The sequence below is a fragment of the Pithys albifrons genome, chromosome 3, assembly GCF_047495875.1.
Source record: "Pithys albifrons albifrons isolate INPA30051 chromosome 3, PitAlb_v1, whole genome shotgun sequence".
NCBI classification, from domain to species: domain Eukaryota; kingdom Metazoa; phylum Chordata; class Aves; order Passeriformes; family Thamnophilidae; genus Pithys; species Pithys albifrons.
In genome coordinates, this window is record NC_092460.1 from 100,915,846 (window position 1) to 100,932,955 (window position 17,110).

Genomic DNA, 17,110 nt, shown 5'->3' on the forward strand with positions numbered 1-17,110 from the left:
GTCACCGGGCACGAGGGGACAGGTCCTGCTTGTCCCACCTGATTTTAGGGAATCCCACCTGGCTGATCCAGGGAAGCCAGGGGATGGAATCTTGGATACTGCCTCTCCCAGGATCCTGGGAACAAAGGATTTCAGGGAATGGGGTGACATGAGGCTGGCTCTGGTCACTGGGGGTCCCACAGGGCTCCATCTGCATCCCACATCTCTCCAACACCCTCACTGGACTCGGGGCTCTCCAAGGAATACCAGGGAAGTTTTCTGACCTCACTAAACTGGGAGGAGCTGAGGATGGGGAAGGGTCTGGAAGGGCCATACAAGGAGCAGCTGAGGGCACTGGGAGTGTCCAGCTGGAGGAGAGACCGAGAGGAGACTCATCTGGGTCTTCTTCATCCCTCCATTCACAGCCTGGAGCTGTTTCCATCAGGATTTGGGGCAGCACCACTGAGAAAACCACGGAATACAGACCCAGGGAGCTGCTTGTGCTGCTCAGTCAGGTAAAAGCATCTCCCACGGGTGGATTTCCAGGGATCTCTCCCTCTCCAGGAGTGGCACAAAGATCCTGGAGGCTGCTTAGATTTGTTGGAAGGCCCTGGGCTCCAGCTCCAGGTTCTGATTCCTGGTGGGCTTTTGAACGTGGAGTTTGGGAATGAAAAAAGCTTTAATTAAAATTCCCCAAGGGAAAGGGAAAGGCCTCAGCCCCTGCAGCAACGATGGAGAGGAGATCAGAACATCCCAGTGGTGCTTGGGGTGGGGACAGGACAGGAGGAGACCGGAAAAGCCATCCCAGAATTCTCAATCCAAGTTAAACAGGTCCTCCCACACCTTCTGCCCTCCCATCCCTCCCTTTCCGTCCCTCCCGGTGCTGTTGAACCATCAGCAGCTCCAGCTCCTCCCCCAGGAATCCTCCCAACCATCCCCACCAAGCACAGGATTGTCCAAGGGGAGCCCAGGCTGCTCCCCCCTCACTCCTGCTCCCCTTTCTCTGTGCCCCTGGGCCCTTTCCGAGCCCAGCATTCCCAGTGCTCCCATTCCCAGTTTGTGCCCCTGGGCCCTTCCCGAGCCCAGCATTCCCAGTGCTCCCATTCCCAGTTTGTCTGTGCCCATGGGCCCTTCCCAAGCCCAGCATTCCCAGTGCTCCCATTCCCAGTTTGTGCCCATGGGCCCTTCCCAAGCCCAGCATTCCCAGTGCTCCCATTCCCAGTTTGTGCCCCTGGGCCCTTCCCGAGCCCAGCATTCCCAGTGCTCCCATTCCCAGTTTGTCTGTGCCCATGGGCCCTTCCCAAGCCCAGCATTCCCAGTGCTCCCATTCCCAGTTTGTGCCCATGGGCCCTTCCCAAGCCCAGCATTCCCAGTGCTCCCATTCCCAGTTTGTGCCCCTGGGCCCTTCCCGAGCCCAGCATTCCCAGTGCTCCCATTCCCAGTTTGTCTGTGCCCATGGGCCCTTCCCAAGCCCAGCATTCCCAGTGCTCCCATTCCCAGTTTGTCTGTGCCCATGGGCCCTTCCTGAGCCCAGCATTCCCAGTGCTCCCATTCCCAGTTTCTCTGTGCCTATGGGCCCTTCCTGAGCCCAGCATTCCCAGTGCTCCCATTCCCAGTTTGTCTGTGCCCCTGGGCCCTTCCTGAGCCCAACATTCCCAGTGCTCCCATTCCCAGTTTCTCTGTGCCCACGGGCCCTTCCTGAGCCCAGCATTCCCAGTGCTCCCATTCCCAGTTTCTCTGTGCCTACGGGCCCTTCCCAAGCCCAGCATTCCCAGTGCTCCTATTCCCAGTTTGTGCCCATGGGCCTTTACCGAGCTCAGCATTCCCAGCACTCCCATTCCCAATTTCTCCGTGCCCACAGGCCCTTCCCAAGCGCAGCATTCCCAGTTTGTACCTACAGGCCCTTCCCGAGCCCAGCATTCCCAGTGCTTCCATTCCCAGTTTCTCTGTGCCCCTGGGCCCTTCCCAAGCCCAGCATTCCCCGTGCTCCCATTCCCAGTTTCTCCGTGCCCACAGGCCCTTGCTTTGGGCTGGGCTTGAAGCTCTAACAGATCAATCCAAGACCCAGCTCTGTCCTGTGTGGGTGATCTCCAGACGGAGACATTCCCAGGATATCCCACCAGGAGCATCCCTGACCCTTCTCAGCAGCCTCTTGATGAGTCAGGGTGACCCAGGACAGCCAGCCCAGACCAGGTTGGGACAGAGATGGAGCTTTGGGAGGGTCCTGGAGACATCCAGAGCCCAGGGCTGTCCCTGTGGGGCTGGGACAGGACAGGGAATGTTGTCCTGTCCCACTCCCAGGGATGTGGCTCCAACCAAGCCCTCCCAGACACCCAGCAGGGGTGGGCTCCAGTGCCCACCACCCCAAAACCATCACTAGCCCCAGTGGTGGCCACAGGGAGGTGACTGAGGCTCATCCACCTCCTTTCTGGTTTGTACAAAACTGCTTTAATGCCAGAACAGCCGAGAAACACCTTTGGGTGCCTTCAAACAGCTCCGAGCCATCCCAAATCCCGAGTCCCTCCCAGGCCTGGGATCGCCCTGGGGCTCTTCTCCAGCACCTTCTCCCAGTGCAACACTTCCCAAGGGAGGGGTCTGTCCTGGAGCCCACACAGAGACCCCTTTCCAGACCCTCCACCAAGGACAACACTCCTCCCAACCACAGGAGTGGAAGGACCTCTGTGGAAACCCCTCTGTGACGTGCCCTGGCCTTGGGGCTTCCCCTTCCAGGAGCTGTCCCCTTGTCCCCACCATTCCCAGCCCTGCTGGCACCAGGAACAGCCAGGCAGCAGCAGGAGGAGCCCCAGGAGAGGCAATTCCAGCTGGAGCCATCCCTGAGATCGTGGAGAGCACCCGGAGCAGGGGGGGCAGAGCTGGGGCTCAGCAGCCTCGCGGCGACGGCGCGAAGAAATACACGGCCAGCAGGATGAAGTAAACCATGACCAGCACTGTCCCTGCAGGACACACAGGTGGGGGGTCACCCCGGGGGCCAGAGGGGTCACACCAACACCTGCGGGGTGGGATTTAAAACCTTTGTCCAGGGAAAAAAGGGGGTCCCCTTGGAGGAGCTCCAGCATCTCCAGGGTGGTCAACCAAGACCCCAGGAGAGCAGGGTGGAGGGATTTACCCTCTGGAACAGGGACCTTCTGGGGGCTTGGGTGAGCCCCCTGGAGAGGACTGTCATGGGCCTCTGCAAAGGTTCAGGTAAAAGGGATTTTAAATCCTTGTTAAGGGGAAAAAGGGGTTTCCCTTGGAGGAGCTCCAGCACCTCCAGGGTGGTCAACCAAGACCCCAGGAGAGCAGAGTGGAGGGAATTACTCCCTGGAGCAAGGAAGGAGGTGGCTTTTAGACCACCTGGGAGGGCTGGGGGAGCCCCCTGGAACCAGAAGGGACGGGGGTCACACCATCTGGGGGGTCTGGAGGAGCCCCCTGGAGAGGACTGTCATGGACCTCTGCAAAGGCTCAGCTAAAAGGGATTTTAAATCCTTGTTAAGGGGAAAAAGGGGTTTCCCTTGGAGGAGCTCCAGCACCTCCAAGGTGGTCAAGACCCCAGGAGAGCAGAGTGGAGGGAATTACTCTCTGGAGCAAGGAGGGAGGTGGCTTTTAGACCACCTGGGGGGGTCTGGGTGAGCCCCCTGGAGAGGACTGTCATGGGCCTCTGCAAAGGCTCAGCTAAAAGGGATTTAAACCCCTTGTTAAGGATAAAAGGGGTTCCCCTTGGAGCTGCCTCAGGGTGGCAGGTCCAGAACCTCCAGGGTGGTCCAACCAAGCCCCCAGGAGAGCAGGATGGAGGGAATTACTCTCTGGAGCAAGTAGGGAGGTGGCTTTTAGAACACCTGGGGGGTCTGGAGGAGCCCCCTATAGAAGGGCTTTCATGGTCCCCTCCAAAATCCCAATGAAAAGGGATTTTAAATCCTTGTTGAGGGTAAAAGGGGTTCCCTTTGGAGCTACCTCAGGGTGGCAGGTCCAGAACCTCCAGGGTGGTCAACCAAGACCCCAGGGGAGCAGGATGGAGGTTTAAAAGAGTTTTAAGTAGTTTGAACTCCCTTTTTAAGGTTGACCAGGGAGTGATTCCCTTAGAGCAGCTCCAGCACCTCCAGCAGGGTGGGCAACCCCAGGATTGTCCAGGTGGCCACACACCAAGAGCTGCCACAAGCAGGAGACCCCAGGGCTGCTCCCAGGACCCCCATCCCACATCCCATGGATAACAGGGATACCCCCCAGTCCCAGAGCCGTGACAGGGGCGGGTGGTCACCTTGGAAATAGTCACATTTGCCATCCATGAAGATGTAGTTCATGAGCACCACGCTGAACATGCTGGCGTAGACGTGCAGGTCACTGAACACCAGCGTGAAGTTGGTGGGCTGGGGGACACAGGGTGTGGGGGGACCAGGATGGCCTCACTCTGCCTGGGGCTGGGGGCCTGTGTGTCACCCCTCAGCCCCCTCTGCCCCACATCTCCACCAGCCAAGGCAGGCACGTGTGGCCCCACGTCCCTCTGCAGTGAGCAGAGGGGACACCAGGAGTGGCACCGGCGTCCATCCCACGTCCCATGGACACCCCATGTCCCCAGCCCTGCTGGGACAGGTCCCCCCGGGCTGGCTACTCACGTAGAAGATGGTGAAGAGCACCAGGATGGGGATCTGGAGCATGCACACCTGCACCGCGATGCAGTTCCCGATCTCGATGCTGCGGAGGAGGAGGAGGAAGGATCAGGAGCTGCCCTCGGAGCCAGGAGAACCCACCTCAGGAACACACCCACGTGGGCCATCCTGGCCCTGAGCCCACTTTTGGGGTGGCTTTAAGTCCCCTTGAGGGCAGGCTGGCAGGGGTGTGACCCACCAGTGGCTGGGGCAGCCCATCACGGGCACTGAGGCACCAGGACGGGACTGGGCACAGGGACCACCCCAAACCTCACCCCTGGAGCTGCCTCACCTCAAGCTCAGGTTGTTCTGGAGGGCAAACTGGATGCCATTGACAATCTCTGGCAGCTCAGGCACCATGGCCAGCACGGTGACACCGATGAAGTACTGCAGGCAGAGGGGACATCAGCCTGGGCCCCACCACAGCCCAGAGCTCCTCGGTGCTTGGAGCATCCCGGCATCTTTTCCTGCTGCTTTTGGGGCTCCAACCACAGCCAGGGCAGGATCCCAACCCTGGCTGGACTGTCCCAGCCCCCAGAGCTTCTCACCTGCGAGATGGTGGAGTTGGTGAGGATGGGGCTGATGTGCTCCGTGGCCAGGTCAGCACAGGCCGACATGCAGAGGGTGGAGAGCAGCAGGATGGCCAGGGCTTGCCAGCGCGGCCAGTGCACCTCGGCGCGGTGCTGGTGGCCGGGCACTGCGGGCACAGACATCCGTGGCACCCCCGGGGTGGCAGCAGGGCTGGGAACTGGGGGCTCTGGGGGCACTCACTGTGGCAGCCGCTGATGTGGATGTCGTAGATGTGCGAGTGTGTCTTGAGGGTGAAGCAGAGCCCGACGAGGTAGGCGGCCGGCAGCAGCAGGGACACCGTGTACACCAGGGGCCTGGGGACACAGGGGACACGGCCAGCGCCACCAGGGGCCGGCTGGCATCCCCCAGGGCAGGGGAGGGCACCCGGGAGGGGTGGAGGGGCAGGACACTCACTGGACGTGGCTGTAGTAGAGGGTGCCATTGCTGTCCATCTGCAGAGAGAGCAGCGGTCAGTGGGGACACAGGGGACAAGGGACAGCCCTGCTGCCACCACCCTGCACCAGAGCCACCCCAAATGCCCAGTTACAGGACCCCAGAATGTTCTGAGCTGGAAGAGACCCACAAGAACCATCAGTCCAGCTCACACCAGTGAATGGCCACGCAGGGACTGACCCACACCCTGAGCATTCCGAGCTCCGGGTTGTGCCCAGCTGAGCCAGTCTCAGGGCCGTGGGTGACCCTATGGGTGTGGTGCCCACCACCCTCACCAGGGTGCCCACCACCCTCACCAGGGTGCCCACCCCTCTCACCAGGGTGCCCACCCAAACCCCTCTCACCAGGGTGCCCACCCCACCCTTCTCACCAGGGTGCCCACCCCACCACCCTCACCAGGGTGCCCACCCCACCCCACTCACCAGGGTGCCCACCCCACTCACCAGGGTGCCCACCCCTCTCACCAGGGTACCCACCACACCCCACTCACCAGGGTGCCCACCCGAACCCCACTCACCAGGGTGCCCACCCCTCTCACCAGGGTGCCCACCACACCACCCTCACCAGGGTGCCCACCCCACCCCACTCACCAGGGTGCCCACCCCACCCCACTCACCAGGGTGCCCACCCCACCCCACCCCACTCACCAGGTTGCCCACCCCCCTCACCAGGTTGCCCACCCCTCTCACCAGGGTGCCCACCCCTCTCACCAGGGTGCCCACCCCACCCCACTCACCAGGTCGAAGTGACAGTTGTGGCACAGGTAGTGGCCCAGCGGGTTCTGGGTGACGTTGTGGCACTCGCCACACACCAACTTCCCGTAGACCTTGGAGAAGAGGGTCGGGGCAAAGACACCTGTGGGGACAGAGGGACACGGGGTGGGCACCCGCCCCCCAGGGGGACCCCCAGGGCTGGGGACACTCCCTGGCCCACTCACCCCCCACGGAGAGGAAGAGCAGGGCGGAGCTGACACCGGCAGAGCGGCTGTTGAAGCGCTGCTCCTGGTGCCGGATGCCACCGATGACCATGCACAGCCCCTGCGGACAGAGACCCCCGGACCCAGCAGGGCGTCACACGCCGAGCCAGGAGGGACCCCGATGGTCACAGCCCTGCCCTGGCACCGGGGGACACCAGTGCCACCCTCACCGGGACAAAGAGGACGCAGCCCACCAGAGTGCCGGTCAGCGCCGCCTTGACCACCTCGGCGTAGCAGGCGCTGCCCTCGCGGGAGCCCTTGAGCAACGCGCTGATGTAGAAGGTGAGCTCGGTGATGGAGCCAAAGGTGGCGTTGACCACGGCGCCCACCGCGAACGTGCTCTGAGCCGAGATGCTGTGGGACATGGGGACAGGTGAGGGACACACGGGGACATGGCAGGGACAGGCAGGTCACACACGGGGACATGGCAGGGACAGGTGCGTCACACACAGGGACACACGGGACAGGCATGTTGATGTAGAAGGTGAGCTCGGCGCCCACCGCGAACGTGCTCTGAGCTGAGATGCTGCGGGACATGGGGACAGGTTGGTCACACACGGGGACATGGCAGGGACAGGCAGGTCACACACGGGGACATGGCAGGGGACAGGCACGTTGATGTAGAAGGTGAGCTCGGTGATGGAGCCAAAGGTGGCGTTGACCACGGCACCCACTGCGAACGTGCTCTGAGCTGAGATGCTGCGGGACATGGGGACAGGTGAGTGACACACAGGGACATGGCAGGGACAGGCAGGTCACACACAGGGACACACAGGGGACAGGTGAGTGACACACAGGGACACACAGGGACAGGTGAGTGACACACGGGGACACACAGGGGACAGGCAGGTCACACACAGGGACACACAGGGACAGGTGAGTGACACACAGGGGACAGGCACGTTGATGTAGAAGGTGAGCTCGGCGCCCACCGCGAACGTGCTCTGAGCTGAGATGCTGTGGGACATGGGGACAGGTGAGTGACACACAGGGACATGGCAGGGACAGGTGAGTGACACACAGGGACATGGCAGGGACAGGTGAGTGACACACAGGGGACAGGTGAGTGACACACGGGGACACACAGGGACACACAGGGGACAGGCAGGTCACACACAGGGACACACAGGGACAGGTGAGTGACACACAGGGACACACAGGGACAGGTGAGTGACACACAGGGACACACACGGGACAGGCAGGTCACACACAGGGACACACAGGGACAGGTGAGTGACACACAGGGACACACAGGGGACAGGTGAGTGACACACAGGGACACACAGGGGACAGGTGAGTGACACACGGGGACACACAGGGGACAGGCAGGTCACACACAGGGACACACAGGGACACGTGAGTGACACACATGGACACACAGGGGACAGGTGAGTGACACACAGGGACACACTGATGTAGAAGGTGAGCTCGGTGATGGAGCCAAAGGTGGCGTTGACCACGGCGCCCACCGCAAATGTGCTCTGAGCTGAGATGCTGCGGGACATGGGGACAGGTGAGTGACACATGGGGGACAAGTGAGTGACACACAGAGGGACAGGTGAATAACACACAGTGGGACATGGCAGGGACAGGTGCGTCACACACAGGGACACACAGGGGACAGGCACACTGATGTAGAAGGTGAGCTCGGCGCCCACCGCGAACGTGCTCTGAGCTGAGATGCTGCGGGACAGGCAGGGGACAGGTGAGTGACACACGGGGACATGGCAGGGACACACATGGGGAAGGACACACAGGGGACACACGGGACAAGTGGATCACACACAGGGACAGGTGAGTCACACACAGCAGTGACACACGGGGACAGGCAGGTCACACACAGGACAGGCGGGTCACAGGGAGTGACACACAGGGGACACACAGGGACAGGCAGGTCACACATAGGACAGGTGGGTCACAGGGAGTGACAGACAGGAGACACACGGGGACAGGTGGGTCACACAGAGGGGACAGGTGGGTCACACACTGGGAATGACACACAGGGGACAGGTGGGTCACACATGGGGACATGGCGGGTCACACAGGGAGTGACACACAGGGGACAGGCAGGTCACACACAAGGGACAGTCGGGTCACACACAGGGAGTGACACACAGGGACAGGCGGGTCACACAGGGAGTGACATGCAGGGGACAGGTGGGTCACACACAAGGACAGGTGGGTCACACACAGGGACAGGTGGGTCACACAGAGGGGACAGGCGGGTCACACACAGGGGACAGGCGGGTCACACATGGGGAGTGACACACAGGGGACAGGCGGGTCACACACAGGGAGTGACATGCAGGGGACAGGTGGGTCACACAGAGGGACAGGCGGGTCACACAGAGGGACAGGTGGGTCACACAGAGAATGACACACAGGGGACAGGTGGGTCACACACGGGGACATGGCGGGTCACACAGGGAGTGACACACAGGGGACAGGCAGGTCACACACAAGGGACAGGCGGGTCACACAGAGGGACAGTCGGGTCACACAGAGGGGACAGGCGGGTCACACAGACTTGCAGGTCACACAGAGGGACAGGTGGGTCACACACGGGGGACAGGTGGGTCACACACAGAGGGACAGGCGGGTCACACACAGGGAGTGACACGGTGGGGACAGGCGGGTCACACCCAGCGTGGGGCACACGGGGACCCCCCAAGGCCATAAGGGATTATAGAGGGGGGTAACACACGGGCACCCCAGGGAGGGCAGACAGTGAGGGAGCTCCAGATTTATTCCAAAGACCCCAGAAACTCCCAACAACAAAAAAAACCAACGCCCCCAAAACCCCCAAACCTCCAACCCCCCCAAACTTCCCAAACCTCCCTAAACCCCCCCAAAAAACCAAACAAAAAACCACAACTCCCCAAAAACCAAAACAAACAAAAAATCAAAAAAAATAAAAAGAAAGCCCAACCCTCCAAAAAAAAAACAAAAAAAAAGGCACTCCTAAAAAAAAAAAGAAAAAAGATCCCAAAGCAAACCAGCCGCCCTCCTGCCCTCCCTCAAGGCTCTCCCATTCCTGCCCTCCCCAGGGTTTATCTCTCCTCACTCCAGGGACACTCTGCAGCTTTCCCTGGAATGCAAAACTATCCAGTTATCTCTTGGGAAAGGTATTTCCCAGGCAGGGAAGGCTTCCTAAGCAAACCAGTCCTAACCCCCTTCCAAGGCCTCTGCGCAGGTGTCTGGGACAGTCCCTGCAGGAATTCCTGGTGCCAAGTGTGTGGAGCCTGGAAAATCCCTGGAATGTTCACGTGGATGTGGGACCTGGAAAATCCCTGCAATGTTCACATGGATGTGGGACCTGGAAAATCCCTGCAATGTTGACATGGATGTGGAGCCTGGGAAATCTCTGGAATGTTCACGTGGATGTGGGACCTGGAAAATCCCTGGAATGTTCACACGGATGTGGAGCCCTGAAAATCCCTGTAATGTTCACAAGGATTTGGGACCTGGAAAATCCCTGCAATGTTAATTCCCATGGATGTGGGGCCTGGAAAATCCCTGGAATGTTCACATGGATGTGGAGCCTGGAAAATCCCTGCAATGTTCACATGGATGTGGGACCTGGAAAATCCCTGGAATGTTCACCCACCACATGGATGTGGAGCCTGGAAAGTCCTTGTAATGTTCACCCACCACATGGATGTGGAGCCTGGAAAATCCCTGGAATGTTGACATGGATGTGGGACCTGGAAAATCCCTGCAATGTTCACATGGATGTGGGACCTGGAAAATCCCTGGAATGTTGACATGGATGTGGGACCTGGAAAATCCCTGGAATGTTGACATGGATGTGGGACCTGGAAAATCCCTGCAATGTTCACCCACCACATGGATGTGGAGCCTGGAAAATCCCTGCAATGTTAATTCCCATGGATGTGGAGCCTGGAAAATCCCTGAAATGTTCACATGGATGTGGGGCCGGAAAATCCCTGGAATGTTCACCCACCACATGGATGTGGAACCTGGAAAGTCCTTGTAATGTTCACCCCTGACATGGATGTGGGGCCTGGAAAATCCCTGCAATGTTCACATGGATGTGGAGCCTGGAAAATCCCTGGAATGTTCACACGGATGTGGAGCCCTGAAAATCCCAAATCCCTCAGAACCTTTAAAAAGGTGGATTCTGGGACTTTGCTGCTCGACAGCTCTCCCAGCCCAGCTGTGAACTGTGAGGAGGAGAAATCCCAGTGTGTGGAAACCCCTCAGCACTGACAGGGGCAGCAGCAGGATTGGTACAAAGTGCAGGAGAAGCCACAGCAAGGGGAGGGACAGCTCCCAGAACAGCTGGAAAACGGGGGGAAACCTCATGGAATGTGCAATTCCAGAGATGTGACTTTGAACTGTGCCACACTACGTGTACACAGACTCCCAGTGCAGCCCCCAGTGTGGGCCCCAGTGCAGCTCCCAGTGTGGCTCCCAGTGCCCCCAGTGCGGCTCCCAGTGCCCCCAGTGCGGCTCCCAGTGACCCCAGTGTGGCCCTCAGTGAAGCCCCCAGTGCCCCCAGTGTGGCCCCCAGTGCAGCTCCCAGTGACCCCAGTGCAGCCCCCAGTGCAGCTCCCAGTGCCCCCAGTGCGGCCCCCAGTGTCGCCCCCAGTGCCTCCAGTGCAGCCCCCAGTGCCCACAGCGCGGCCTCCAGTGTCCTCAGTGCGGCCCCCAGTGTGGCCCCCAGTGACCCCAGTGCGGCCCCCAGTGCAGCCCCCAGTGCCCCCAGTGTGGCCTCCAGTGCCCTCAGTGTGGCCCCCAGTGCCCTCAGTGTGGCCCCCAGTGACCCCAGTGTCCCCAGTGTCGTCCCCAGTGCCCCCAGTGCCCACCTGGCGATGGCCATCCCGATGTAGTAGGAGAGGGGCATGATGGAGAGCAGGGCCAGGGAGAACTTGAGTGTGGAGCCGCTCAGGCGGTTGTGGCTGTCCACGTAGCCCAGGACCAGCGTCACCAGCACCAGCAGCAGCAGGTCAGGGGGCAGTCAAGGACACCACGGAGCTGGGTGGGACCTGGGGTCAGCCCTCCCACCATTCCCACCCCATCCCATCCCATCCCATCCCAGCAGGTCTGGGGGGTCAGCCCTTCCCACCATTCCCACCCCATCCCATCCCAGCAGGTCTGGGGGGTCAGTCAAGGACACAAGGATTGGGGTCAGCCCTCCCACCATTCCCACTCCATGTCATCCTGGCACCAGCAGGTCTGGGGGGGTCAGTCAAGGAGATGCCAGAGGTGGGGTGGGATTTGGGGTCAGCCCACATTGTTCTCACCCCATCCCATCACCAGAAGGTCTGGGGGTGTCAGCCAAGGACACCACGGAGCTGGGTGGGATCTGGGGTCAGCCCTCCCACCATTCCCACCCCATCCCAACAGGTCTGGGGGCCCATCAAGGACACAAGGATTTGGAGTCAGCCCTTCCCACCATTCCCACCCCATCCCATCACCAGCAGGTCTTGGGGGTCTGACAAGGAGATGCCAGAGGTGGGCTGGGATGTGGGGTCAGCCCTCCCACCATTCCCACCCCATCCCATCCCAGCAGGTCTGGGGGGTCAGTCAAGGACACAAGGATTGGGGTCAGCCCTCCACCATTCCCACCCCATCCCATCCCATCCCATCCCATCCCATCCCATCCCATCCCAGCAGGTCTGGGGGGTCAGTCAAGGACACCACAGAGCCCATCCCAGCGCATCCCAGCAGGTCTTGGGGGTCAGTCAAGGACACAAGGATTGGGGTCAGCCCTTCCCACCATTCCCACTCTATTCCTATCCCATCACTGGTGGGTCTGGGGGTCAGTCAAGGAGATGCCAGAGGTGGGTCAGGGTTTGGGGTCAGCCCCCCCATTCCCATCCCATCACTGGTGGGTCTGGGGGTCAGTCAAGGAGATGCCAGAGGTGGGTCAGGGTTTGGGGTCAGCCCCCCCATTCCCATCCCATCACTGGTGGGTCTGGGGTTCAGTCAAGGACACAAGGATTCGGGTCAGCCCCCCCATTCCCACCCCCTCCCACCCTGGCACCAGCAGGTCTGGGGGGGTCAGTCAAGGAGATGCCCCAGGTGGGGCGGGGTTTGGGGCCAGCCCCCGTGCCCCCTCCCCGCCCGTGCCAGGCGGATACTGACGGCGAAGACGTTGATGCCGTGCACGCTGTACTTGTAGTAGTAGGGGTTGGCAGCGCGGTGACAGCACAGGATCACCTGCCCCTCGGGGGGCACCTCCGTCTGGGGGGACAGGGGGTGGCATCGAGGGGTGGCACGGGGGCAGGGCATGTAGGGCAGTGGCAGGGGGAGGTGGCACAGGGGGTGGCACTGGGGGAGGTGGCACAGGAAGGGGGGCATGGAGGGCAGTGGCACAGGGGGTGACACTGAGGAAGGGAATGGAGGGCAGTGGCACAGGGGGTGGCACCAGGGGGAAGGTGGCACCGGGGAGGGCATGGAGGACAGTGGCACCTAGGGTGGCACAAGGGGTGGCACCAGGGGAGGTGGCACAGCAAGGGGGGCATGGAGGGCAGTGGCACAGGGAGGTGACACCGGGGGGGGAGGGAGGTGGCACATGGAAGGGGTATGGAGGGCAGTGGCACAAGGAAGTGACACTGAGGAAGGGAATGGAGGGCAGTGGCATGGGGAGGTGGCACCAGGGGGGAGGGTGACACTGGTGGGGAGGGTGACACCAGTGGGGAGGAAGGTGGCACATGGAGGGGGCATGGAGGGCAGTGGCACGGGGAGGGGTGGCCCAGCCACCGTGGGTGGGTGGCACTCACCGCCCTCAGCCTGCGGACACAGACACGCTCGGGGGGCAGCAGCAGGACGCGGGTGGCACTGCGGGCACTCAGCTTGGCCACGGGGATGGTGACGATGAGCAGCCAGGCGGTGACACTCACCAGCCCGTGTGCCAGTGCCAGCACAGGGAAGCCCAGGCACAGCCAGGCCACCAAGGCCACGCGTCGCTGCGGGCACAGAGCCGTGAGGGGCTGCCCCACACACCCCCCTGGGGCAGCAGGGGGGCCCTGCCCACCCCGGGGTGGCCGTGCCCGGGGTGGGGGTCCCTGCAGACTCACCCAGTGTCCTGTGCCCTCCCAGCACCACGAGTGCCACTGGAGTGGGGCCGGACCCCCGAGCAGGGCCGAGCTCTCCCCCGTGCCAGCCTCGTGGCATTTGGGGACCTGGGGAACAGGGGGGTGTCAGGGTTGGCACGGGACACCCCAACCCCCCGGGGCACTCCTGGCACGCCGTTACCTCCACTTTCTGGATGACTTTGCCGAAGGGCCACAGGAAATACCCGGCCAGGTGCCAGCAGAGCCGCCCTGTGGGGACAGCAGGGACACGGCTGTGCCCTCCAGCACCAGGGGCACCCCAGGGGGAGGCACCCAGGGGAGCCCAGCCAGGACAGCCCTTCCCAACTGACCATAGGGAGCCCCCAGGATGGTGAGGAACATCCCGGCAGCCACAAGGCCGTGCAGGAGTGAGAGCCACCAGCCAAAGAGCAGCAGGTACAGGACGTTCCCACAAGTCAGTGTGGACCCTGCAGGAGGGAGGGAGAGAGGGATGGGGGATCACAGAATCACAGATTGGGTTGGAAGAGACCTCTGAGATCATCAAGTCCAACCCTTGATCCAACCCCACTGTGATCACCAGCCCAGGGCACTCTGTGCCCTGGGCTGGTGATCACAGTGGGGTTGGATCAAGACGTGGTGGATTCTCTTGTCCCAGTCCCTTCTCCAGCCTCGTTGCTCTTCTCTGGCCCCACTCCAGCCCCTCAATCTCTTTCCTCAACTGAGGGGCCCAGAACTGAACACAACACTCAAGGTGTGGCCTCCCCAAGGCAGAGTCCAGGGAAAGGGTCACTGCTCTGGCCCTGCTGGCCACGCTAGTTTGGATCCAGGCCAGGATCCCACCTGGGGCACCCACAGCACCCCCAACCCCAGGGCTGTCCCCAAAGCCACTCGGGGCTGTCCCCAGAGCCACCCAGGGCTGTCCCCAGAGCCACCCACCTGGCAAGCCCCGGACCACGGTGAGGTCAGAGTAGAGCTCCTTGACGATCTCAGACCGGTCCTCCCACGGCCGCGCCGTCACGTGGCTCTTCCACTTCTTGAAGCCGAACTGCAGAGCCAGGGTGGGTTTTTTGGGAGCGGGGGAAGAAAACAAGAGGGAGCCGGTTCTGTCCCCGGGAGAGCCCCCGGGCACCCACCTTGTAGTTGTTGGAGAGCTTGTTGGCCTCGACGGCGTTCTCGGCGGTCAGGGTGGTGCGGAGCACGCAGCTCTCACACACCTCCTCCGAGTGCTGGGGGCAGCACGGCGGGGTGGGCACGGCTGGGGGGCACGGGGGGCATCAGGGGGGCCTGGGCACCCACAGCCCCCCTGCCCAGCCTGCTCCACGCCCCACGTACCGGGGGGGCCGCGGGGCCGGTGACAGCCCAGGTCGCCCAGGTCGTTGTTGATGGTGGAGCAGCGCCGGTCGCAGAGGGAGCCCCGGCGGGACCCGCCGCCTTCCCCCCGGGAATCCTTGGGAATGTCTGCGGGAGTCATGGGGGGCCGCGGGAGTCACGGGGGGCCACATCCTGCCGGGGCTGGAGGGCACCGCTGCTGGAGGGGGGATGGGGGCGGCACCACGGTCCCCAAACCCCACGGCGGGCACGCAGAGGGACCAGGGTGGGACCCAAGGGGTGCTCGGGAGGGGCCACCCCGCCCGTGCCCGGGACATGGAAGGGGACAAGGGCCCGGGACAAGGGACAATCCCCACCCGGGCCCGGGACATGGAGGGGACAAGGGACAATCCCCACCCGTGCCCGGGACATGGAGGGGACAAGGGACAATCCCCACCGGTGCCCGGAGTGAGGGGTTTGGGAGGGGGGACCCCACCGGTGCCCAGGACGAAGCGGGGACCCGCCGTGGTGTCCAGAAAGGGGGGACTCCCCGTGGTACCCCAGGGATGCTCTGAAGGGGGGACCCTCCCGGGCACCCGGGACAGCGAGGGGGAGAAATCCAGTTCGGTGCCCCCTGTGAAGGTCGCGGGGGGACCCCACGGTGCCCAGGAAAGGTGGGGGACCCCCTCGGTGCCCCGTGAGAGGGACGGGAGGGGGGACCCAGCGGTACCCGGAGTGATGCTTGGGAGGGGGACCCTCACAGGTGCTCGGGGACAGGGGGGGACCCGCTGCGGTGCCCAGGAAGGGGGGACCCCCTTTGGTGCCCGCAGTGATGCTTGGGAGGGGGGACCCCCCAGTACACAAGTGATGCTGGGAGGGGGGTCCGGCCCAGCGGTGCCCGGGACATGGTGAGGGGCAAACCCCGCAGGTGCCCCCCTGATGCCGAGGAGGGGGCAAACCCCGCAGATGCCGCGGGGGGCGCTGGGGAGGAGAGGGGGCAAAACCCGCAGGTGCCCTCGTGACTCTGGGGAGGGGAGGGGGCAAACCCCGCAGGTGCCCCCCTAACTCTGGGGAGGGGGCAAACCCCGCAGGTGCCCCCCTAACTCTGGGGAGGGGAGGGGACAAACCCCGCAGGTGCCCCGGGGGGCGCTGGGGAAGGAAGGGGGGACCCTCCTGAGCCCCCCCGCTCACCGGGCGAGTCCTGCCCGCAGCAGCAGCAGCGGCGGCGGCGCCGGGTGGGCTCGGGCTCGCTGGCCATGGTGGTCCTGGCGCGGTCCCGGAGCCCCCCGGCGGTCCCAGAGCCCCCCCGGCAGCCGGAATTGAACGGGCGGGGCCGGACATGCGCGACCCCAGAGCCGCCCCCGCACCGGGAGGGGCCGGGACGCCCCCGCGGGAACGGGGAGAGCGGATGGAGAGGGAATGGGGGGATGATGGGGTGGGGGTGCCCAGGGATTGGGGGGTGATGTATTGGGGGCACAGGGATTGGGATGTTCAGGAACTGGGGTGCCCAGGGATTAGGATGCCCAGGGATTGGGGTGCCCAGGGATTGACTGGGGAGCAGGGGGATTTGGGGTGCCCAGGGATTAGGATGCCCAGGGATTGGGGGGCACTGGGATTGGGGTGCACTGGGATTGGAGGGCAGGGGGATTTGGGGTGCTCAGGGATTGGGGTGCTCAGGGATTGGGGGGCACTGGGATTGGGGGGCTCAGGGATTGGGGGGCTCAGGGATTGGGGATGCTCTGGGATTGGGGGGCACTGGGATTGGAGGGCAGGGGGATTTGGGGTGCTCAGGGATTGGGGTGCACAGGGATTGGGGTGCCCAGGGAGCAGGATCTGTCCCACACTGGGGTACACAGGGTGTGTCAGACATTGGGGTGCAGAAGGATCTGGGCTCTTGGGCAGAGGCTGCCCAGGATCCTGGGGGCACAGGGAATGGGGGTGTCAGGGACCCCCAAACTGAAGGGTCCTGCCCCACCCCAGGGCTCCCTGAGTGAATAAAAACCCCTTTGTGGGCAAGGAGAGGATTTGGGGGATTTCTGCACTTCAGGTCTTCAAACAGGAGAAAAACGGAGCTCAGGGAGGAGTTTTGGGGTAAAACCCAGTGAAATCTGGTTTGGGAACATCCCTCCTTGGAACAG

General features: G+C 62.7%; 1 protein-coding gene across 1 annotated transcript; it reads right to left on the reverse strand.

Annotated features, from left to right (window-relative positions):
• Positions 1-1,027: 1,027 nt before the first annotated feature.
• Positions 1,028-16,652, reverse strand: LOC139670726 (uncharacterized). The gene is made up of 20 exons (XM_071552898.1): positions 16,164-16,652; positions 14,997-15,122; positions 14,798-14,919; positions 14,601-14,709; positions 14,015-14,131; positions 13,846-13,913; positions 13,668-13,772; positions 13,371-13,556; positions 12,727-12,831; positions 11,451-11,590; positions 6,792-6,975; positions 6,583-6,682; positions 6,382-6,500; positions 5,607-5,644; positions 5,394-5,506; positions 5,171-5,319; positions 4,915-5,009; positions 4,590-4,668; positions 4,235-4,343; positions 1,028-2,933 (listed from the first exon to the last, which is right to left on the reverse strand). Exons 1-20 carry the CDS (start codon positions 16,228-16,230, stop codon positions 2,860-2,862), a joined length of 2,205 nt encoding a protein of 734 aa, XP_071408999.1. The 5' UTR covers positions 16,231-16,652; the 3' UTR covers positions 1,028-2,859.
• Between the last annotated feature and the right edge of the window lie 458 nt (positions 16,653-17,110).

Coding starts and splice junctions, on each gene's coding strand:
- LOC139670726 (XM_071552898.1), bottom strand. CDS start 16,230: ATGGCCAGCGAGCCCGAGCCCACCCGGCGCCGCCGCCGCTGCTGCTGC. Junction 5,645..6,381: donor ACAACTGTCACTTCGACCTG/GTGAGTGGGGTG, acceptor CTCTCTCTGCAG/ATGGACAGCAATGGCACCCT. Junction 5,320..5,393: donor CCACATCAGCGGCTGCCACA/GTGAGTGCCCCC, acceptor CTGTGCCCGCAG/TGCCCGGCCACCAGCACCGC.